The sequence below is a fragment of the Canis aureus genome, chromosome 24, assembly GCF_053574225.1.
Source record: "Canis aureus isolate CA01 chromosome 24, VMU_Caureus_v.1.0, whole genome shotgun sequence".
NCBI classification, from domain to species: domain Eukaryota; kingdom Metazoa; phylum Chordata; class Mammalia; order Carnivora; family Canidae; genus Canis; species Canis aureus.
Window position 1 is genome coordinate 32,705,979 of NC_135634.1, and position 24,903 is coordinate 32,730,881.

The following is a 24,903-nucleotide window of genomic DNA, read 5'->3' on the forward strand; positions in this document are numbered from 1 at the left end:
GATTTTTGTGTTGCTGCAACCTCGGAGAGATTTCTCCCACGCATCATTGTAGAGAAGGTGCCATGTGTATAGAAGGGATCACATGTTCAACAAGTGACACAGGACAAGAGAGCCACTGTGTAAAGGATGGCACATAATGTGACAATAATAAGCATAATTCACAATTGCTTTCCACCTTACAGCCTAAAAAGCATGTTCCCATACAGAGTCCATTCGGATCCTTACAACAACTTTATGCCATGTCTATAATCATAATTATTGATGTCATTTTTCCTTATAAAATATGAAGGGTTAGTATGATTTATTCAAGGATTCATAGCCAATAAATAATAAAAATAGGACTAGAAATATGTCATCAGATTCAGAATACCATGTTCTAAAATTATTCAATAATGTAAGAAATATTTCATGTATTTATAATATACGATTAGGCTGAACACGAAGGAATTACTTTTTTAGTTTCCCAAAAGGGTAATTTCACATGTTCAACATATATTTATGAATAAAAATCTGTGTATGAAGCCGAACCATATGAATTGTCATCTTTGTAGATCAAAAACGGTCAATATAATATTATAGTGTATAGTGTGGTGATGAGAGAAAGAGAGAGAGAGAGAGAGCAAAAGAAAGACAGGGAGGGGCAGGTGAGTAGGGTTGAGAGAGAGAGAGACAGAGAGAGAGAGAGAGAAACAAAGAGAGAGAGGGGATGAACAGATAAATGAATATGCCTACTGGGTAATTGCTTGATATTTCTTACTAGATAATTCATTTGGCGGGGAGGGACCCTTCTTACTCCAGCAAGTGATGGTTTTCTTCTACTATCCTTTCTTGATCATGCAGTCCCGCTGCCACAGAGAAATGATAGCACCCACAGCTTCAAATCACCCATTAAAACCAGACAGCAGGGTCTCCCAGGTGGTGCAGTTGGTTCAGCGGTTGCCTTTGGCTTAAGTCATGATCCCAGGGTCCTGGGATTAGGCTCCCTGCTCAGTGGGGAGCCTGCTTCTCCCTCTCCTCCCTGCTTGTGCTCTCTCTGTCACTCTCTCTCTCTCTCAAATAAATAAATAAAATAAAATAAAATAAATAAAACCAGACAGCATATGCAGAATAGAAAGAGGCACACTACCCAATGGGAGGGGTGAGCACAGCAGAATACTTGCCCCCTGCTCCTGCTGGGTCTGTGTGATCTCTGGCACCTTTATTTTCTGCAGGAGGGTCTGAAGCAGTCACAAACTGGGAATGGATTCCAAACAGTGCCTTCATTACAATAAAATCCCCTACTACAAAAATTCTGAATGCCCCATGGAGTTCATTACAATAGCATCTGACCTGTATTTCTAGCCAGCTAAGTCTTAACTTCCCTGGGAAATAAAAAAGACAGCCCAGGGGAAACCATTTTGTCAGTCCTGTTGCTTGTGTCTCAAAACACCAGTGTATGATTTCTCATTTTCTTTTTTAAACTAGTCTGATGGCGGCCAGGCCATGCCACGGAGCAATCACTTGCCAGAGTCATTCAGAAGAAATAAAGCCAAGCCTCTCGGTCAAGTTGATTTGCATTATGGCCAATGCAGAGTATCAGAAACCTGCATCTTTACTGCTTTTGCTCTTACACTACTTCAAAAAATGGCCAAACAGATGTTTTTTCGATTTCACATACAAACTTCACTTCCTGGCGGTAGCAGTGTGTGCCAAAGTTCCAGCTCAGTGCAAGTTTTTATGGCTGAATTCTAAACCCCTGACAATAGGGGGTTATAATGAAATGCTGACAGACCCCTTAGCGCCAACAAATGCAATGGCTCGATGCAAAGGAGGATATGGTGCCCTGGGAGCTCCAGCTGGGACTGTGTGAGCCAGTCAATCCTTATAAGAAGAAAAGTGGTTTTTCCTTAACCCCCCATGTTCGTAGAGATTTGGGGGCCAGACGTACTTGCCTTTACTTTGGCCTCTATCCAAAGAGAGAGAGAGAGGGAGGGAGGGAGAGAGAGAGAGAGAGAGATATGTCCAGAGAAATCCTCAATTGCAAGTGTATGTGATCGGTGTTCCTCAAATGGTGCACTCTGGTGTCCCCAAAGCAGAATCACCCCCCAAGCAATTCCAAAGTTTGGGACGGAATCTATGCCGAAATCCAACCTGTGTTCAGGGATTCCTACTTCATTTACATCGTCTTAGACTATGCCCTGGGGCTCCATATTTTCATGTTTTCAAAAATAAATATCAAGACATTTTCTATTGTAGAGTATTAAACGATTATTATAGAAAATTTAGAACATATGGAAATAGTCTCAAAAAAGAAAGTGCGCTCCCACCATAAAAAACAACCTTGTTAGCATCTTGACATATTTCTATTGTCTTTTTCTCCAGGAAAGAAAAAAAAAATCCCATTACAATAGTAACATTCTCATTATACACAATTTAAAAAGCATGTGTACATAGACAAGAAAAGAAAAATGATGCGCTTTATTTCTGTGCAGGCATGACCATTGTTAACTTTTAAAGTACAGCCTTCCAGCCATTGACAGATGCATTTTGGAAATTGCAGTGTCTGCTCTGATGCACAACTAATGGGATTCTGCCCCGAGATCAACGAAAGAGGGAGTAGAAGAAAAGTGGCAGAAATATCCAAGGCACAGATATGAAGCTAGGCTCCCCAGAATCTGTCAGTGATGCACACCTGGGTCCTAAGAATGGAGAACAGATATGAGGAACGATGTTTGCTTTGTGAAGTTCACCACAGTCAATAAACTTCTCCCAGGAATTTGGAGATTTATTAGTCTCTTTGCTTTTTTCTTTTTCTTTTTTTTTTTTTTTTTTTATAGCAGAAAGGTCAACAGGCAATCTTGTTTGCAGGTAGTAAAGCCTTAAATCGAAGAAGAGGGCAGCCCTGAGTGGTTTAGCACCACCTTGGGCCCAGGGCGTGATCCTGGAGACCTGGGATCGAGTCCCACATCTGGCTCCCTGCATGGAGCCTGCTTCTCCCTCTGCCTGTGTCTCTGCCCCTCCCTGTGTGTCTCTCATGAATAAATAAAATCTTTTAAATAAATAAATAAATAAATAAATAAATAAATAAATAAATAAATAAATAAATCGAAGAAGAACATTAACACCCCCGGAAGGCTAGTATGCCTGTTGCTAATGTTTCCATTCTTCTTTTACCCCGCAAAGATGGAGATTTTTCCATTTGTTTATTTTAACAGCGTTTACTGGTTTCTGCTACGTTAAAACTAATGCGTGGTCATTGCAGACAACTTTGAAAATATGGACAAGTGAAAGGAATATATTGAAGAACATTCATAAACCATTGGCCAGAGATAACATTGTTAAAAGTTTGGATGTATATTGCATCCTTCTAAACTTTTGCTTTGTATGCTTTCCTAAAAAAATAAAATTGGGCTTGATGTATATGTTATGACATCATTTGCATTATTCATCTGAGGAGGCACATCTTTCTGAGTCGTCAAGTGTTCTTCTCCAACATTAGCTTTAATATTTGCATAGCATTCTATTTTATAGCCTGAATATACTTTACCCTGCTGCTTGCTCGGTCATTTCTGTTATTTTCTAATTTTCCACAATTATAAAAATGTCCTTGAATCTTTTTTTTTTTTTTTTTGCAAATTTATGATTATCTCCTTGGGATTAATTTCTCAAAATTAAATTACTGGGTTAAAAAAATGCACATTTTAAAATACTTTGATTTTGAGCACACATTGCCAAAGTCCCTCCAGAGAGATGAATGTTCCCCTTAGAAAAGGATGAGTATCTATTTCCCTGCCCTGTTCATTTCTTCTTAATCTTTGTCAATTTGGTAAAGTGGAAAGTATCCTCTCATCAGTGTTTTAATTTGCATTTGATTACTAAGCAGTTTGAGCGTTTTTAGTTCTGTAAAAGTCTTTTGGTCATTTTCGTTCCTGTCTCCTTTTCTGAATTTGCTTTTCCTATCCTCGGCCCACTTTTCTCATTGGGATGTTTTTCTTTTTTCTAATTAATTTATAAAAGCCTATTCGCTATTGAGGATATGAACATATCTAAATAATTATCAGGAAGGTTTTCCCTAATTGTCATTCGCCTTTTCTCTGTGTGTTACAGAAGTTTTTTTTTTTTTTTTTTTTTTTTTTTTTTTGTCAGTGTGGCCGATCGATCTTGTGATGTTCTGCTTAGGCTTTGAGGTTGAAAGGATTATGTAAATTATATAACCTTCCTAATTTTTCTACAAGCGCCTTTATAATTTTGTTTTAGCAAATAACTCATTAATCCACTTACATTTACTTTAGTGTTTAACATGAGGAAGCGCTTTTAAGTTTCCGTCTCCAGGGGACTTGTGTATTGTTCCCATGCATTTGCGTCCCATTAATTTGAAATGTCGCCTTTATTAAGTTTCAATTCTCATATATATCCAGGTCTCTTTCTGGCCTCTATTTTCTCCAAGGATTTGTCTGCTTAGTTCTATGTTAGTATAACACTGACTTCATTGATGTAGATTTTTCGTTAAGTTTTAATATCTATTAAGATAAATGCCTTAGTACTTTTGAAGTATTAACAAAACTTTCTGACTCCTGCAGTGTTGTGGCTTTTTAAATAGATAAGCATAGAAATTGTGTTGACATACACAATTTAAAATTCATTTTGGGACTTTGATTACAGTTGCATTAGATTTTAAATTAACTTGGATGTTAGTTTAGCATTTTATAAAAATTTTGTAAAAACTATTTTAAATGGGCATGTTATAGCTCTGTGCTTATTCAACTCTGCAACAATTGTTTTATGTTACCTAGTAAAGTTTGATGTGACTTCCACTGAGAGGCAGCCACATTTGACCAAATGAATCCATTTTAGGTTGAGACCTATTATTTAGAAAAGGAACATTTGTAAAAGTGAGTCCTCTGCTGAATAAAACAGAATCAAGTGTGTATAGTAGGCCTAATTCATCTTATAAAAACCCTCCTCTATCGTGGTGTAGAAGGGGAGGTGGTGCTATTGCAGACAAGGTGCCTGCATGGCTCACATAGTTTGGCAGAGATTGGACCGTGATCGGAATCAGGGCCTCCTGAGTCTCAGCTTTTCTTTGGCCTCTAATTCTGTGCCTTACATAAAGGCGAAAGGTCCTCAACCCCATTTTGATGATGCAAAAGCCAATGCTAGAAGAGAAGATTTTGCTTGACAGTATGAATGTAATCTACTCCCAATATTTGACCCTGTATTCTATTCTATAATTATAGTGACTTAGCCCAATTTTATCTTCATTTTCATCTTCGAGTATTATTTTAGATTCTTCCAAGACTTCATTTTCTTTTCTATTTTTTTTAAATTCATGTTTCTTGAGGAAAGACAGAGATGTACCTAGATGCTTCCTTCTGCATAGCTCTTTAAATCAGGACTACCTAAGGATGAGCAGTTTTTAGATAAAGCTCTTCTTTTGAAGTCTTTGGTTTATAGTTTGGCTGTAAAATACATCATATGGAGATACAAAGCAATCGCTTTGTATATGCAATTGTGTGACCATAACCCAAAGTGTATCTTTACAATGAGATGGGAGAAATGGGGATGGAGTCTTACCCAGGTCATCAGGACAGTTGACCTTCAATTCACCTTGTACTTGGTCTTTGAATCATAAGTCACACTCATGTCCTCACATTCAAAATTTACTTTGTGGAGTAGCTGGGTCACTGAAGATGTGAAGCAGAAGTTGGCAGTCCCTGCCTTGACCATTAGGTTCCAGTAATTCTTTTACCAAGTCATGTGACAGTTCAGAATTCTGAAGACTGTGCTAAAACGAGTCCCTGGAACTTGACCTTATTCTACAAGATGCTGTATCTGACAATTTTACCCTTGTGAACTCTAGTTTACCCCTTTACTTGAGCTTGTTGAACACAGAAGATAAAATTATCTTCTTATATGATGTAACTTGGTAGAGTATCTGACATTAAGAGGTGTAGGGCATTTCATTGGGGTAATTGCCTTTATTTTTCTTGGAAATTACAACACTTAGCTTTTGGCTTCCTTTAAGTAATTTTATTGTTAATATTGGTGTTTTTTTCTGCAACATTACATCAGAGGGGCCTGACTTGCAGCTTCATTTCCCAGGAGCTCTGAAAGGAGAGGGAGAGAGAGAGGGAGGTAATCTCCTAGATGTTAATAAACGTTTACATTTAATGAGGAAGTGGCCCATAGAGATGGCACTCTCAGAAATGTTAACCCATAGATCAAACCTCTGGAGCCCTGAGAATTACAGGGAAGTATAGAGCTCCCAGACAGGACTTCTTTTTAGGGTGAAAAAGAGCTTTCCATTCTTGAATAGATTTGATGATTTTTCAGATGTTAGTCGAAATGTTCTCTTGTTAAGCTTCTACTCATGAACAAAGACATATCATAGTATCACCTCCTGCTGCTGCCTTCCTGAACCCCGCCGGCAAAAGAGCACTCTGCCTGCTGAGTCTCCTTAGCACTGTGTACATTCCTCCAGTAGGGTTGTTACCCTATTCATTGTTTCATTTGTATGTTCCTCCCACTGGGCTGGGCAGGGGTGTTGTCACATTCAACTTTTTTCAATCCGTAGAATCTGGGACAATGCCTAGAGTGAATGACTGGATAATTTCTCAATGAATGTGTATAGGTTGTATGTCCTGAAGAAAGAACTTAACTCCTAGGTTTGTCCTTTCCTAAGAGGATTGTGCCTTTTGCTTTCCAGTCATGTCATCAAGTCCCACTGTTGGATCTTCTAGCACGTCCTCCATCCTCCCATTTTCCTCTTCAGTTTTTCCTGCTGTCAAACAGAAGAGTGCCTTTGCCCCTGTCATCAGGCCACAAGGCTCGCCTTCACCCGCCTGCTCCAGTGGCAATGGAAATGGATTCAGAGGTAAGCAAAGGTACCACTTTGGTACCACCATGATAAATGGGCCACAGGGCCAGGAAAAGTAAAAGCAAACAGCACAGCATCATTCCTTATCTCTAACCATTTACCTGCAAAGAGATGCTTTGGTGTTTCATGGGATACAGATGACTTCTACAACTGGGCTAATACTCTACCCATGAACAAGCTGGGGGAAAACAGAGAAGTCGGTCAGCTCTTCAAGTTCACAGAATTAACTATGGTAGAGCCATATATATACCCTGTAGGAGTGTCTGGACTTCCCAGACCTTTTCTTTCCACAAGGTCATGCCACTGTTTCCCAGAAGGTACCTGGTCACATCAGACACCACAAGGTGATTGCTGCTTACCTAATGGGCTTGCTTGCCCATCTGTAGTGCATACCTATTCCCATGGCATAAATGGACAGGATCCATCAGGAGCAACCAGCACATTGTGAGAATTCTGGTTACATGCCAGTCAGATTGATAGCAGGTGTCTGAACAGGAGGTGGAGCAGGGAAGAAAGAAAAAAAGATATACACTGTCTAAGAAAAAAATTAGTATCACCCATCAAGCCCATTTTTGAGCAATGTCTGAAAAGTATAGCATGACATAACATAATGTGATGAGTACATGAGAATCTAATCGTCTCACTGAATGGGAGGCAGCTGATGGCAAAAGAGCAAATTGGAACCTGCTGAACACTATGGATCCTGACGACCCACATTATTTTCAGGCTCTTCTCTGAGTCTTGACATGAAAACATTCATGACAAGCAAGTGTTGGATAAAACCAAGAAGGGCAGAGGTTTGGTTAACCCCTCATGGATCAAAGCCTCTGAGGTCAGCAGAGCCTTGGAAGAACTGTGCCATCCCTGTGATGGCATCTGCCTAATAGCTTTATATTGTGCATAGATTCCTGATCCTCTGGGGATCCTCTGTGAGGGTTCATCAGCCAGTTGTGGCCCAGCAGAGCTCTGGGAGGCACAGTAGGTTCCTGTCCTACTCTACCGTAAGAGACAGTGGTGTCTCCTCAAAGTCAAGTGACTTGACAGAGAAAGTGTGAAATGGGAACTGAAAACCCAGAACTTGGAAGAGTCCCTGAAAATTCTTTTACTTCCATCTAGACAAAGCAGCTGGATAACATGCCACCCAATGTGTGAGTAGTTGGAAACATCTGTGTATCTGAGGGGGAGAAGTATATATAGGTATATATATTTCATTTTCATCTAGATGTCCGGTCCATAGAAAAACAGGATCAGCCTATAACTCAGTGTCACCACCTGCCCCATCTCTCTTCAAGGACCAGTGTGGTTTCCATCGCATCCTTGGGGGATACACTCAGAACTTCTTCATCTCCAGACTGGGAAATGTATACAATTGTTGAATATCTGCTGCATCTTTGCCTTCTACACACCCACTTCAGGGATGATGTCTCCCCTTTCTAAGTTCTGTGGTTTTAGTCATATCACTTAACCATGTGGGGGCCCCACAGTTCTCGTTGGGGAGATGCAGAGTGGAGGCCCCATGAAAGGCTAAGAGGGAGTGCAGGTGCAAGAGGAAGTCGGGAGGGATACAGCCCCTTCCTCATTCCAGACAACCCATGCCAACATTTTCAGCTTCACTTTGAGGAGAAAAAATATAGCTTGATTTCCACTTCTACCCCTCCTCCATCTTCTCTCTCTTACATGCGCTCAGTGGGGGCAGTTGAGGTTGTCTCAAATCTTCTGGTCTGTACTATCCAGAGAGATTCATGTGTGGGGCCTGCCTGGCTTTGGCCCTTGAGCATGCCAGGATGCATTTTTTCACTGGCTCCCATGGCCTGGAATCCCCACCCTGCTTGTTGCTGCATTCCCAACTCTCGTTGTGGTATCACCCACTGAGGGTTGGGTTGGCCCCAAGAGATGGAAGAGTCAGTGTGGTCATAGTGAGGTTTCTCTGTGGGGGAAGCAGTAGCCAAAATAGCCATAAGACCCTCTCTAGGGTCCTCAGCCATGTGAACTCCTGGTCAGTGCAGGTCAGAATAATTAGACTGAGGAAGTGGCTGAGCCACACGTTCCATGTCTGTGGGAGTGACGATGTCATCAATTACACGTAGGCTCTGGGATAGAATCTCATTTCTGTAGGATCACTGAGAAGTCCTGAGCCGCTTTTGGATCCTACAATTCCCTCTGGATTTCTCTGGTGATTTGAACCTTAAGAAGAAGAAGGAAGGCAGGGGGAGGGGGAGGAGGAGGAGGGAAAGAGCAGTGCCTAAATTAGGAGTGCAGGCTCCCACTTGTCCTCCTTTTGTATCAGGTGGCTAGAAGCTCCAGGTCCAATGCTACAAGGCATCCCACTGATGCATAGAAGGAGAAAACAAGCTGACATCAAATACTCTGGCCATAGTCACTGAGTGAAGGAATCCTGGGATTGCAGAGGTGATCAGCAGGAAGCTCCATGTCTGTAGAGATGGACAGTGTAAAAGTGTGGTCTGAGGCGCTTGGGTGATCACAGGCTGTTGGAGAGGTTCTGCTCTTGACTTGCATGGTGAGATGGTCTCAATTATCTGCAGGAGTGACATGCATCCAATCGACTCTGAGCCTTGCTGCTTTTGAGCACCACGTGCAAGACACTGAACCAAGTGCTTTACACGAATTACCTTGCCCAAGCCTCACATGTGAGGGAAAGGTGGAGGTCATACCATTATCACCCTTTTTTTTTTTTAAAAAAAAAAGAGATTTTATTTATTTATTCATGAGAGACACACAGAGAGCGGCAGAGACATAGGCAGAGGGAGAAGCAGGCTCCCTGTGGGGAGCCCGATATGGGACTCGATCCCAGGATCTGGGATCACAACCTGAGCCGAAGGCAGATGCTCAAACACTGAGCCCCCCCAGGTGTCCCCCATTATCACTATTTTTTAGTTAAGTGGTTTCCTCAAAGCAACACAGTAAGCTGACCTCAGACATTTTGACTCCAGACCCTGTGCTGTGACAACCCGGTGTGTCTCCAGGGACAAGAATAGTGCAATTCCTCTCCTCACCCTTCCCCCATACCTGCTTTCCACCTGGACCGAAGGTGGATTATTGTTTTCCCATGAAATGCCAAAGGTAGAAAGAAATTGGACAAAGTGCGGTTAAGCATGCTCCCCTCCCCTTACAAACATGCTTACTTCTTCTCTAATTAATTTCTGTTTTCTGTCTGTTGGCTGTGGTTTCAACAAGGAAAATGTCAGGGTCACCGTGGAACAGAGATCCAGCCCACCTAGTGCCCAATGTGACATCTGCCGTTCTTCCGGCACGCACTGGATCTTCTTCTTTGAGTGGCTCTGCCCTTTTTAATAAGCTCTGTAGGGTAACTCTCTGAGGACGCAGAAAAAAGAAGGGGCTGATGAGTTTTAAGTGTAATAGACAAGTTAAAGTTGAAAACGTGAGCCACAATCCTACTGCCAGAAAGCTCTGTGCAGTGTCCCACCTTCTACCTCATTTATCAGGCATTTGCAGTGATGAGTATAGATTGTCGAGATAATATTATGCACTATGTGCCTGATTCATTTTCCAGCTCCCTCCAGGAAAAGAAATAAAATAAAATAAAAAAACCCTCCTACACTCTGGGATAATTACCAGGGTTGCTATGTCTCCAAATCATCAGGGAGTGTCCAGAATTGAACTGCCTTTATTGAAAAGTTACATCGATTCAATATATAGTAATACAGGCAAAAATAATTAAGGCTTTGCTAGCTGTGTAAGACCTTAATCCAGATCTCACAAACATTCAATAAAGGCTGTATGGGCAGGGAAATAGACGGCTGACAATTTTGCCTAAGAAGACTAGCTGGATAGAGAAAGAAGGGGCAGAGGGAGGAGAGACAGGAGGAAGAAGACTGGGGGAGGAGAGAGAGGTGGTGTTGGGGAGAAGCAGGAAGAATTTTGGTCATTTGCTTGTCAGCTTAGGAAGCACCACTCAGCAAAATGCTTCTATGATCGTTGATAAGCTTTAGATGAGACAGAGACAATAAAACTCAAAGGATCAAATACAAGATGTGGTTTGAAGTTTTGAGGCAAGGAGACTACTCTGCTGATACCCAAGAATGTGAAAATTCTATGGGTTCATCACCTGAAAGCCAAGGTCAGAGGAGTGCAGTTTGCTGTGTGATTTTTCCACATTGTGCTAATGCTGCTTTGTTTCCCATATCAAGGGGAAGCCTTGGACCCAATGCCCCCCACAGGTATCGTCTGTGTCCTCTTCACTAGGTGGAGGAGACGTTGGGTACTACTCGGGGATGGAGGGGATGAAGAGTAGAGACTGGGTGATTTCCAAATTAGGAACTAAATTAAGTCTTCTATTCCAGTGGATCAGCACTCATTAGTGAACAAGCATCACATATCAGCATGAACACCAAAGGAAGATGAGCTAGTTAGGGGGAAAAATAGTTCATCACTTTCAGCTAGAATGGAGAGAAACTTGGGATGGTGAGAAAGCCTTATTTGTTATAAATTGATGCCTGGAAAGTTACTCCATAGGCTCGGCACCTGGAGTTTCCTTTCCTGTTTCAACTTAGTGATTTGAAACCATATAATCTAGAGATCATCATAGTCTAATGATGAAAAAGAAATATATCACAAATACCTTAAAATCTAGCTTATGTGTTGATGTCCATCATGCCAAGTATACAAGCCATTAATATAAAACAAGATAAAACATAGGTCTTGGCCTCCCAACAAAACTTCAACAAGCCTTGTTTATGTTCTAGTGATTCGGTGATTCAGTGATTCAGTGCCTCTGACAGGCTGTGTGCTAGAGAAATGGGTTTCTACAACCACTGAGTGCATCATCTCCCTGGATTGTACCCTGTCGATCCCAGTGCCTGACCTCTCTCTGGGTTGTAGGCTTCAGTGTCAACATCTCTGAGTCTCATTCCTGTGCCAATCTTTCCTTGCAGCCATGACCGGACTTGTCGTGCCCCCAATGTAAAGAAGAAGAAGAACTGCTTCCTTATAGCACAAAACTACTTAACTCTGATGGACCAATCCTGAAGAAAGCACTATGAGCTCTTTGGGGAGAGTTGTGCCCCAGAATGAACATGACGGACAGATTTGGGTATGCACGGAGCTGCATCGGACCTGATCTCACGTTTCTCGCATAGCTCTCATGGTGGCTACACAAACTGACCCTCTTGGGGACAAGGACAAAATATGTCATTGACGTAGTCAGTGCTAAGAGCAGAAATGCAATTCTTTGTTATGAACATTATGAGAACCACCTTCCTATGTTTGTAAAATATTTAAGAAAAAAATTGGCAAACAATTCATGCTTAATATTTTGGATACTATTTGTTTTTCTTTGTAGGAAAAAAAAAGTTGAAAGTTTCTATTTTCTATGAAGCCTTTCAGATACCAATTTAGTTTATGCAGAAAAAAAAATTGAACAAAACAGGGTACCAGCATGGAAGACTTTCTTAAACGAAACCTGAATTGAATGATGAAATGTTGTTGTATGTGTGTTTGCTTATAGTTTAATCTCTTTAAAAAACAAAAAAACAAAAAAAGGGAAAAATTTTAAAATGTTTTACAATTATTTAAATAAATAAACGTGTAACTTATTGTAAGTAGAGGTAGAAATTAAGACCTTTTTTGGAAGAGAGAGGAATTTCTCTTCCTGATGTAAAATGAAAATGATGCAAACAAGTAGTAACAAGTTTAAAAGGTGTGTGATTATTACTGCAGTTACTTACTAGACTTTTATCCCCCATCCTGCATCCCCCTCTTCTTCCATCATTTTATTGACCCATGGGCAAGAACATGTACCTTATATAGATTCCTACAGAACAGTCTGATGCGGAAACAAAGATTCAGTCCATGCGCATACACAAATACTCAAACTCATCAGTTCATTCCCAGCTCCGTCCACTTTCTAAATAGTCTACGTGTCCCTTTTGGTATTCACTTTGTGAATTTTTAACAAATTTATGTTAGCTTTCAACCTTCTCCTCTGAGCGGTGCAGAGAATTCCCATGTTTTAGTGCATCCCAGGCTTTGTGTCCCGAGGAAAGACATGTCTCATCTAAAAGAAGAGCCAAAGCCATGTGACTTTCCCACCCAAGTGGCCCCTTTGGAATCCCCCCCCCCCAACAGAGCCACATGTCCCCTCCTCTTTGGTTGCTTAGTCAAGCACAGAGGTGTAAGCCCCACAGAACTTCGGAGACAGGATTTAAAGAAGATGATCCTGTTTCTTAGACTGTTAAGTGTGAATTTTAGAATGTCCACGTCCTTTCTTCTCTCTGCAGATTTCCTCTCATGGCATTCAACTCTCTTGAAAAAAATATGTATCTTACTTGACACAGTTTCCAGGCAAGAATGGCATGGTGTGTGGAAGAGGAATGTTAAAAGCCCTTAATCCCTCTCCTGATATACAAAAAGATGGAAATGGAGATTCTTAGCAGGGTTAGAGATTAGGGGTATCTGTGTTCCGAGCAGCACAGTGACCCAGGGCTGCAATGGGCTCTCGGGAGTTTGGGGGACTAGCTCTTAGGCAGAGAAACATTGCAGGAGCTGCTAACAGTGGCTGAGTCTTGAAAGTCTGTGTGATGCTGGAGATGTATCCAGATTTATTTGGATTTCCAATAAGGATGTCATTTTTTTGTATTTGGATGTCCAGTAAAGGTTCTCCTTGTTGATTCATTGGCACCATAGCACAGTCCATATGTAGATTTCGGTTTGAGGTTCTAACATTAGAAATTGTTGCAGCTCTCATGGAAAAACATCTTTGGTGCATCTGAGCCAATTTTAGACGACTTCACAAATCCGGCCCCCCTTCTGTTTGTCCCATTGATACCTGCCCACAGCTAGTGATCCAGTCCCCAATGGTCTTACTTGCTTTCAACTATTCTGGAATTACTCAATATGCCCCAAATATTATTCCTATGCACATGAGAATCCAAGGTTTTGGAAACTGGGCATGCTTATAATTACTGCTGACAGTCCTTCATGGTCAGGGTTTATAGCACCAAAACACAGGAAACAAATGAGAAAAAGGTCCCCCACGAAAAATCTGATCGAAGGGGAGGAGTGTGTGGAATACAAAGATTACCCTCCAAAAGTGAAGGCGGAACAAAACTGAGCATGTTTAGACCTGGATTCGAGCCAATCCAACATAAGGAAATGTTTTTTTTTTTAAGTAGCATTGCTTTTAGAATCTGTGAATTTTGCTCTTGCATGAAGATGAGTGCAGTACTGTCTTCAAACTGATTGTAGAATTTGTTGGTAGCTTTCCACCGAAAAATGTGTGTAACTAAATACCAGACATCCTTGACCATTCAGCTAGAACCTTGGCAGCAACCGATCTATTTAATTGTACAAATGTGTGTAAGGATTATTTTTAGTGTACTAATAAATTAAGAACAAAGCTACTCTGTCCTCTTCAGTCTTGCTGGTGAATCATTCTGGTCCCAGGTTATTTTTCGTGCCACTTGGAATACGAGTATTTCTATAGGTAACTACAGATTCTATCCTATCTTTGTAAGAGGAGCTGTGTAAGATTTTCCATTTAAAGGGACAATTTACTTCATTATTTATCTCATTTTTTGTTATAGCATCATATTTTTTCCCAGTTTTTCTTTGCACATTTCAATATGCATGGTTTAAAAACCATTATCTTCTCTACCTTTTGTACAGTAGGGTCTCATTTTCAAACTGTATAGTTTCATTTTATCGTTTTGCTTTGTCAGTTATATACAGTATAAAGTTGCTATGCACAGAGCTTTTTGTAAAGACAGCTTTTTTGTTTACTGTTTTTAATGGTCTTACTTATTAAAGAATATCTTGTTTGTAAAATGAATATGTCTACTTCAGTTTTAAACTTTAAATTATCCTAACGAAAAATAAAATTTTTGTACTGTAAAAATGATTGGAACTTTGCCTTTTTTTTTTTTTTCCTGGAGTGAAAAAAATTAGTTTGGGATTTGCTCTTAAGTTTGGGGATTGTCTCATAACTGTTAGTCCCTGAGCTCTGATTGAGGAAATCTTACTACAGCTTTTGCTTACATGGAAAGTGTTCTGAGGTACTCACTTGGACGAGAGAATATGTATGACTTTGGGTCATTTTTCCATATATATTTATCTATATATCCATCTGGTCAAATTCCTTCATAAAGAGATTCTACTTCCTAGGTTGGTCTTTGGTCTTATAGAATTCTTAAGGTAGGTGAGTAGTCTACTTAGGTTTGAAACTGTATGTTGAATAAATATTATAATTGATCCATCAGACAGTAAAGAATTGGAGGATGGACACAAAGACTTGAGGCCAATCTTAGATTACAGGAAGAGAGCAAGATGCCAACCCTTGGAAGGAAATAATCCATAGCAGGGAAAAGCTTATACAGGAAGATAGAAGGGCTGCAGGAGCTCGGAAAAGATGGCAATCACAGAGGGTTGGAGTGGTCAGAGAAGTTTCCATGAGGGAGGCAGGGCTGGTAGGCCTTCCAAGAATGGTAGGAATTTTGTGGCAGAGGGTGGTGGTGAGCACTGCAAATGGGAAGACCATCACAAACCAAGACCTGGAAAGGGAAATTCACAAAGCACATTTAGATTAACGTGATTCTAAATGTCATTTTCAAGGAGACCATTGACAAACATATGCATGATGGAGTTATTTCTCTCTACCAGGGTATAGTTATCTTCAAACCACATAGATTACATCCATTGCATGAGTAGATGAGATGCTCTTTCTAAGCAGTAATCTGAGAAAGCTCCCACTGCAGTTTTACTTTTCTCTGTGAAAACTAGCTCTGCCTGGACCATGCTCATCCTTGGTCTTCTCACAGGGAAGAGCTTGCTCTTTGCGGTCTTTGTCTTCTCACCCTTCAGGACTGGGTTCAATTATCCTCTACTTGGGGAGGGCTTGGCTGACCTCTGACCATTGCAAATTTCCCACTTATTCTCTTTAATCAAACTCCACTTGTGTCTTCATGACAATTTGTATTCATTTGTTGTGTACTTTAGAGTGAAGGCTTACAAGCACTGGGGCCTTATTGCTCTCGATATTCCTGTGGAGCACCAAGTTTAGTGCCAGAGGTACTCAACAGATAGATACCTATTAGATTAGTGAATGAGTACACTGAATTCTGAGCCCCAGAGACAGCCTCTGCCTTGTCGTGTGGGAGAGGTAGCCGATCTGTCACAAATGAGAGGAAATAACTTCACTTGGGGAGTCCACTCCTTAGGGACTATCTTGTCAGTCAACTAATCAAAAAAAGTGATGAAGTGTGTCTATAATGTAAAGTGGCTGGTTGCTTAATAAATCTCAAAATGAGAGGAAATGAGGAAGAAGCCTCTGGCTGGTAGCCTGTGGGGGCAGTTGTTTTGCCCCTTAGCCCTGGAACTTAGCTCATGTGGCTTTTTGTCTTGCTCAGATGTAATTTCAGAACCAGAACCAGGGCCTTTTAGGGAAATGTGCATTCCATTCCTGTTCCAGATATGACACTTGACTTATCTATCACCCATTTGAATCACAAAGAGCTTATAGTGCCTTCACCAAACTGCAAGTTCACAGTGGCTGTAGGGCAGTGAATGTGAGAGAGTGAATGTGAGACTTCATGAAGCAGGATCTTGCTCACCATGCTCAAGAGTTTAGACTGCATCCCCAGGACAATGCAGCAGGTAGTGGGAAATTGTTCCAGGAACCTGCGTCAAGGAGTGACACTATACAGTTTATGCTATAGAAAAACCAGTGGCTACAGTATGAATTATGGATTGGATACTGGTGGCTAGGAGGCCAAACAGACGAGGGACAAAAGACGGCTGATATGCACCAGTGTGCTGTCCTGGTGCCTACGACAGGGTGCCCATTTTGAATGGTCAGCTCCTGTGCCTTGCGAGGCGATAAGTGTTTTTAAATGACTCCTGCAATTAGGACAATGTTGCAAGAATCCTGATAAGAGGGACTCCTACCTGACCTAAGGACTGCCAGTAGAGATGGAAAGTAGAGGAAATATTTGAGACAAAGCCTTGCAGTTTGACAGGCCTTTACTGACTGATTAGATGTGGGAATGAGGGAGAAGATGGGACTAGTATAAGTCCCAGTCTGCTAGTTAGACAATTGGATTCTGCACTAACGTTAACTGAGGTGGGGAATAAAGAGGAACATATTGTGGGGAATGGAGAGATATAATGATTTCAAATTGGGGCACAACTGCTCGGGTTCTTTTTTTTTCTTTCTTGGTTAACTGAAGATTGTTTTCCCACAGTTTATTTAAGGACTCCAGAGAATTATACTCTTTGGTTCATGCATATTTTTTTTAAATGATTGCTCTATTTTGATTTGAATGGCTGTTTGGTTGGGTATAAAATTTCTGGGGTTATACTTTCTTTCTCTGAGACCTTCATACAAGAGGTTTTCTGTTGGTTTTCTTTTGCTTTTTTTGTTTTTATTTTTTTTAAAGCAAGCTCCGAGGTTTGAATGTTGCCATGGTGATGTTCGAAGTCATGCATCTTCTTCTCATTTCTCTCTTTTATTTCCCCCCCTTTTAAAGATTTTATTTCTTTATTTGAAAGAGAGAGAGAGAATGAGCAGGGGAGTGGCAGAGGGAGAGGCAGACTCCTCACCGAGCAGGGAACCAGACATGGGATTCAGTCCCAGGACTCTGGAATCAGGACCTGAGCTGAAGGCTGAAGTCCAACTGACTGAGCCACCAGGTGCCCTTATCCCCTTTATATAAGCAAGGAAATCCTATAATTTGTTGTGTAAGTCACTCACTTCTGAGTGTGAAAGGGAGCGTGGTAAATAATGATGCCTGGAAAGCATGCAAACTGGCAGCTGGTCACCCTTGGTATCTTTATCTGCTTGCATGAAAGTGTCTTTCTTTGTATATGAAGTCCAGGGATTTCTCTTAGTGTTGATAAGTTCTGTGTATTTTTCCCCCTTGGGATGCAGCATTCCCTCTCAATGTATAGCTTCAAGCCTTCTTTCATTTTTGGAAATTTTTCTTTCATTGTAACATAAAATACATTCTCTGTTCCTTCATTGTGGTCCTTCTTGCTAGAGACTCCAGTTATTCATATGCTGGATCTCCAAGTGTCCATCATTCATGTCTGTCATGGTCTCTTTAGCCACCCTTGACTCTTAGCACACCTGTAGATTGTTATTCACATGCTTGTTCTCTACTGTACTCCCTCAAACATGGCCTTAAGCTTTCAGATGCTTCTAATTTTGGCTTCACTTTTTTCATAAGCTGTACCAGCTTATATCCCATTGCTTTATAATGTGTTGCCTATTTTCATTGAGCTATTGCATATCTGCTTTGAGCTATTATTTTATAAAGAAACTATTGTTTATTATTATTATTATTATTAATTATTATGGCAATGAACTTGATCAGAATTATCATCAGTTCATGAAAACTTTTTTTTTCTGGTGAGTATTCACCACTTATCATTTGTTCTCTTTTTTTCTTTTTTTTCCCCCTCTTATGGTATATGCATGTAAATCTTTTTTTTTTTTTTTTGATGCTTTCTTGATAATACTCATCTTTGAAGTGAGTTTTTTCTGGATTTGCCAGAAGTTTGAGAGGGAAGCATCTAAGACATTGTACCAGGCTAGCAGAAATTCTTATATCAGAGGGATGTGTGTGTGTGTGTGTGTGTGTATACAAGACCAAAGAGAGAGAGAGACACTTGTTTTAGCTTTTGCATCCTCTTCGGCAAAATGAAACAGATCTATGTCATCATCCATAGTACACACTAATCTTCCTCATCAACTGATTACTTCTCACATACACGGCTTGTTTGGGTACTTCCGGTCTTGCCTGGTATACTTTATGTCTCTGCAAAATGGGGTTCAGAGAGATGTCTACTGTCAGAATATGTTAATTCTAGTTGTTTCAATAACAGACCATTGGTTTCAACCTTAGGATAGTCTCACCTCATCTGGCCAGCTTTATCTTCAGCTTTATTAGCTGAAGCATCTTTTCTCAGTCTTTACACGTTCTTGTTTGACTCCCACTGCCACTTGCCATGCCTTCCCCATAAACTATGATTTGGGATAACCAATTTTCCTAGATTCATCCAAGATGAAATTCATGCCTCTCTTTCTCATTTCCCTATTTTCCTAGAAAGTGATTTTGAATGGGAATTGATGGAAAGGTCTTATGATAGCATGCCAGTCTGATGTCTTCATATTCTCTAAAACATGGTAATTCAAGAAAATGGGATTGTGGCATGGTACTATGAACCCCGTCATTCTACCTGTGACCTTGTAGGTTACTCTTGTAAACCAGCTCCTGTGGCCCAGACCAATGGCTATCTTCTTCACTCTCTGTACTGGATTATGTCAAATACAAATAATAAAATACAAGTAATTCTCAAAACTACTACTGGAATTTGTTACAATGAATAATATACAAAGAAAGGGCTCAGGCTTGACTGTCAGAAATAAGTTGAAGTGGCACATAAACTATTGGACCATCAGTGCTTTTGGCTATCCCCTGAAAACTGATCCCACTTTGAAAGGTAAAAATCTATTTTCCATGAGTTATTTGCACAGAAGACAGTATGATAAAATGGAAATGGCTAAAATTCAGAGATCTGGATTCAAATTCTACCATCCAATCAAGAACAACTATATGTATATATGTATACGCACATATTCACATGTCCATCATAATGTAAATCATGTGTATGAAGATGAAGACTCAATACAGTGATTTATTCAAGATTGCATAATGAAAAATGTACATAACTGAGGATATATATACTTACACATATATATGCATATATACGCATATATACATTGTTATTATGAATAAATAAAAACACCTATGTACATTAAAGAACAAAAGCTCCAGGAATGTTGAATTTTTGTTTTTGGTCTTCACTGCTCTCTTCCCATCACCTAGAGTAATACTTGGCACAGTGCAGGCACTTAACAAAAAAATTAACAATTGAATGAATATATAAAATATTTACATTCCATAGAGGCTCCTTCAATTCAACAACAGCAGCTCGAGCAAGACTTGCAGCCCAGCCTTCCCATTAGCCTGTGTGAGGACTCAGTGGGCACTGAAACCCAGTAGACTCTGGTTTATCCTCTTTGAATGAGCAGAACTACAGCACCTGCTCCTGCCTTGGGGTCAGTTCACATCTTCCTCTTAGGGTCCTAGCTGCCTCTCAGGTGCTCAGAAGGGAAGGAATCAGAGCATGAGGCTCAATCCAGTCTGTTTTGTGGATGAAGAATGAATAGCACTAGCACCATTATTTAGCCATGATACTCTTTGAACCAATGATAAAAATCAAGGTGGGCAAATCAGCGCCCTGCCAGGAAGGAATTCTGTAGCACTTTGCATACCCAGGAGTGGCACACTCAGGAGAAGCCACAGTCCCAGCTCTTTGTAAGTGATAATAGGAGTGAAAGATGTGTCCTTAACACCAGTCTATGTTTGCTTCCATTCAAAGCTAAAAAGAGTTTGTTTTTTTTAAATCATAGACGAGAACATCTGGTGTGTCATGAGCATAACTTTTGAGGACAAAGCAAACATTGTTTTCATTTCCAGATTTTTGCAAGTTCCAAGAGTTCGAACCCATGAAAAATTGCTTGTAAGACAGAAATGAGACCAAAGTGATTTCTAATATCAAATCCAAATATTTGCCATTTCTGAACTAAGAGCAGAATAGTTGTGTAGAACTCTAAATGCCTCAAAGATCGTGACTAAATAATTTTGAAATATTATGGTCATTGAATATTAATAACATTTGCTGTTAACAATTACAACGATAATGACTAATACAGCAAAAATGCCAAACTTCCAGTCTGTGTAGGAGGGAGTCACAGAAAGAGTGTAAGCACTGGAAATTAGCAGATCTGAGTTCAAATCCCACCTCCAGCCTCCACTTATAACTATATAACTATCGGAAAAGTATCTTTAGGAGCTGTAATTTCCCCATCTGTAAAGCCGGTGACAAAAAGACCTTTATGCCAAGATTCTTTCCCTGCCAAGACTGTTGTGAGGTTTAAATAAAATAAAGAATGTGAAAGTGGTAGACAAAGTAAGTGTTCGGCTCTATACATTTTTGTTTCTTTCTCCTAAGCCTTAGCTAAAAATGAACATGTGTTTATCTGGAAAACCACCCATCACTCTTTCCTTACAACTCCTCCCTGCCAGCACTGAAAGGAAGCTTATTAATTAGTCAGTGTTTGTGGAACTCTTGGAAGATGAAAGTGCTGGGTGTGGAACAACACCATTTACATCACAATACATGAGTTGGCTGCTCCTTCAAGTGGATCTGCTTACAATGTAAGGGAGTCCTAATAGATGTGCTCCAGTCTTTAGAAAATCAATGTGGGAGTCTTTGGAAAAGCCTGTGTCTGCATGCTGTGCTACAGCCCATTCTGTGCAGTAGGCAGGCAATTCTGAAGATGCAATATTATAGATAATCCTCTAATAGCCAGGGCAATGAGAAACCAATAAAAGGGGGTCAGAAGTTGATCTGAATCTACAAATCACCCTAAGTTCCCCTTAGTGAGAACTTTTACCAAGAAGAAGGATAGCTGACCCATTTTGGTTTCACATTTTTTACTCGCCCTTGTAGAAAAAGATCATCAATTCTAAGTGGATAACCACAGTATTCCTCAAACCATGGTTCCTAAATCCCTGGGGGAGGAACATGCCTTTCTATGGAAGGATGTGGGGCTTGTGGGAGTCTGCCTCTGATCTTTAATATTTCCTTCTCCTCTGCTCTGGTCACATGGAAAGATTGCATTGTTGCCTCATGTTGTTTCAGCAAAACAACATCATCCACCAGTGTAAATTAATGTTGTGAATATTTAATTGATTTTTTATTTTGATTTTTTACTTTACAAATTATTTTTATTCAAAACAAGCATATATGAAAGCATAAGTATTCAATCTTAAACTTTAGTACTGTGCAGGGGCGCCTGTGTGGCTCAGTCGGTTAAGCATCTGCCTTCGGCTCAGGTCATGATCCTGGGTTTCCTGGGATGAAGCCCTGCAGCTGAGCTCCCTGCTCAGTGGGGAGACTGTTTCTTCCTCTCCCTCTGCCACTCCCCCTGCTTGTTCTCACACTCTCTTTCTGTGTCAAATAAATAAATAAAACCTTTTTTTAAAAGTTTAGTTCTGTACAAATTTTATAATTTTAATATAAATAATTTAAGAAATACTCTGGCCTCTTAAAGGTTTTTTTCTACACACATTACTCAAATCTGAAAAGCCCTGGACTATGACATTGAGAAAGGGGAGGAAAAGGTTTGGTAATCCACACGTTGGGTCATCATTCCTTGAATAATCAAGACTTGGCTGAATGTTAATTCCTGTGTTCTGTAATGCAGCATCAATAAAAGAAATCTCCATGTATTATTCTAGTATTTCATTTTTGCCTCTGAATTATGTTCATATCCACAAGTCTCAGCCAAGGACCTATTGAATAATTGTCCCCACATGTAACATTTTCCTGGTCATGTTTTCCTTGCTTGGTTCTATGAAATATAGAAATGTGTTTCTAATTATTAGCAGAACCACCTGGTAACTGCACTGTATCATCTCAATAATATGACTCATTTGTACAGTTTGGTAGAGCTCAGAGTCATCTTTGACACCATCCAAGAAAAATTAGTTACCAAAATGATCTCAACTAGCACGGGCTCACCTATAACCAAAGTGATCATATTTTGTTAGCCAAGAATTAGAACTTGGGATTTGACAGGTAGCGATATATCTGAAACTGGATTTGTCCTGAGAAGTCCAGGGTATACAGAGTTCTGTGGTATAAGGCACAAAAACCCCTACTAAGTGATGCACTGATGCCTTCACTTTCTTGTTTCTGAGAACTTAAGGCAACTGGTTCTTGTCTTCACCATCCTTACTTATGTGTGGGCTGAAGCCCAAGAATCTATCACTTCCCTGAGTTCACTGAGTGGGCAAGAGGTGAGAAGAGAAATCAAACCAGCTCTTCTGGGAAACTTACCCTGGCTTTGCAAGGAAACCAAAAAGAACCGTCTTTCTGTATAATAAGCCTTCTAAAAATTAGCTTTTTCTTCAGGTTTAGCAGGGTTGGCATATTGATGGTAGAGAAGGTGGTGTGCCCAGAAGCTTGGGGAAATGCTCATGCATCAGGCTAAACCTTTCTTCTATGTTGAATCATATTGTACTGGCCAAAGGCCTGTAAGTTTGTAAGCATATGCTAATATGCATAGCATATAGTTTGCATCCCTGTTAGTATTCTCTTCCCTTAATTGTTTGACTATGCTTTTGTTAAGTAGGAACGTCAGAGAGTGGAAAGGAGAAAATGAAGAGAGAACACAGTATATATTTGTTTTTTGTTTTTTTGTTTGTTTTTTTTAATTTTTTTTTCACAGTATATATTTGATTTCTTTTATTGAAGTATAGTTGACATACAACCTTTTATTAATTTCAGGTGTACAATATAATGATTAGATATTTGTATATATTACAAAATGAGCACCATAGTAAGCATAGTTAACATCTGTCACCACACATAGTTACAAAACTTTTTCTTATGATGAAGACTTTTAAGATCTACTCTCTTAGCAACTTTCAAATATACAATACAATATGAATTTTATTTTAAAACAAGAACAGAAGAATTCTCTAGTGTAGCAGGTGATGCTGGCATGGAACAGAGTACTATGCTGAAGAAAAGCTCAGTTAAGTAAATTCTCAGAGGCCTTAGGCACAAGTAGAAGTGATACCTAGGTTCTGTTCTGTAGGACACATTTTGATATGGGGAGTGAAAAGGGGGCTGTTCCTTTGTGGGAGCACAGAAGACATGATTGATGGCATCCATTCCTTGGAAATGACAGCAGAACATGGAGTCTCACCTTGACATTCATCAGAGTGGCAGAGGAGAAGGAGCCTGTGGCAAAGGCAGCAGGTGCAGAATGTGGGGAAGGAGCAAAGGAGACACAAAGCCTTAGGCAAAATGCTCCAGGTCCCTCATATAAGCACTGGGCTCTTTCTGCCTAACAGAGCACTATGTTGGCAAGAGAGAGACAAGAGGGAATATATCTGGGAAGGGTGCTTTTCCCAGCATGCTCTAACCTAGTTTCCTAAAAGCCAAGGACTTCAACCGTTGTAACAAAGAAATCTACATAAATATGCCAGTGCCCTTTTGCGGTGTCCTTTCTCAAGCTGGGGATTCTCACGTCCCAGCCAAGCTTCTTGCATTCAGGACCTTCACAGTGCTTATCTTCATCTTGACAAGTTTTAATCATGTACACGTGATTCAGTAGCAGGCTCTTTAAAGCACATACAACATGGGACATCCAAAGTGGGCAGTTGGGCTGCAATGGGAGGACTTAACTATCAGAGGCGCTCTTTTCAAATTTCAGTTTGTCTGTTGATTGAACGTGTCAGTTTTTGGCCTTTCTGGGACTCTACTGTATTCTGCAAAATGGGCTGACTCCTCTTTGCTTTGTGAGGTTTAGGTAAGAATCAAATGGGATGACTCCTGTGAAGGTACCTAGCACAGAGCAGGATTCAATACCTACCAGGAGACTTCAGTGCTCTTGAACATGAATCAAGAAATTCGCCTTTGGGGTGCCTGGGTGGCTCAGTCAGTTAAGCATTCAACTCTTGATTTCATCTTAGGTCATGATCTCAGGGTGGTTAGATCAAGTCCTGCAATGGGCTCCTCTCTGAGCATGGAGCCTGCTTGAGATCCTGTCTCTCTCTCTGCCCCTAATCCCCGCTCACACTCTCTTTCTAAAAAATCCCCCCCCCAAAAAAAAACAAACGAAAGAAACTAGCCCATGTTAGGCTTTTTTTCAGTTCTGGTATATTGATAAGTAATAGATTATTCAGTAAGCAATTACAGAAAAGCCTTGCTAAAAAATAAAAAAAATGGTTAGATTAGAAAATCTCAAGAATTAGACTAGAGGTAGTAGTCTTGTTCCCTTTTCCTCTCATAATCTTGATGGCAAAAAAAAAAAAAAAAAAAAAAGATGGATAAATCCAAGAGAAAAAGTGTTTAGGACCTTGGGGCAATAGCACTGTTTTAAAATTAGGTTGTAGGTGATAGTGACACAATTTTAGTAAATAAAGAAACTAAAA

General features: G+C 40.2%; 1 protein-coding gene across 2 annotated transcripts in view; it reads left to right on the forward strand.

The window, feature by feature from the left end:
- The window catches only part of EBF2 (EBF transcription factor 2), a 191,498-nt gene extending 177,263 nt beyond the window's left edge, over window positions 1-14,235 (forward strand). Inside the window, exons 15-16 of one of the 2 annotated variants that reach the window (XM_077868794.1) lie at window positions 6,686-6,853; window positions 11,770-14,235. In XM_077868794.1, coding sequence (XP_077724920.1) covers window positions 6,686-6,853; window positions 11,770-11,801 — 200 coding nt within the window. In that variant the 3' untranslated portion in view covers window positions 11,802-14,235. Of the gene's footprint in view, window positions 1-2,539; window positions 3,385-6,685; window positions 6,854-11,769 lie in introns of those variants that run through there. The other variant, XM_077868795.1, reaches the window with a different exon arrangement.
- The last annotated feature ends 10,668 nt before the right edge of the window (window positions 14,236-24,903 follow it).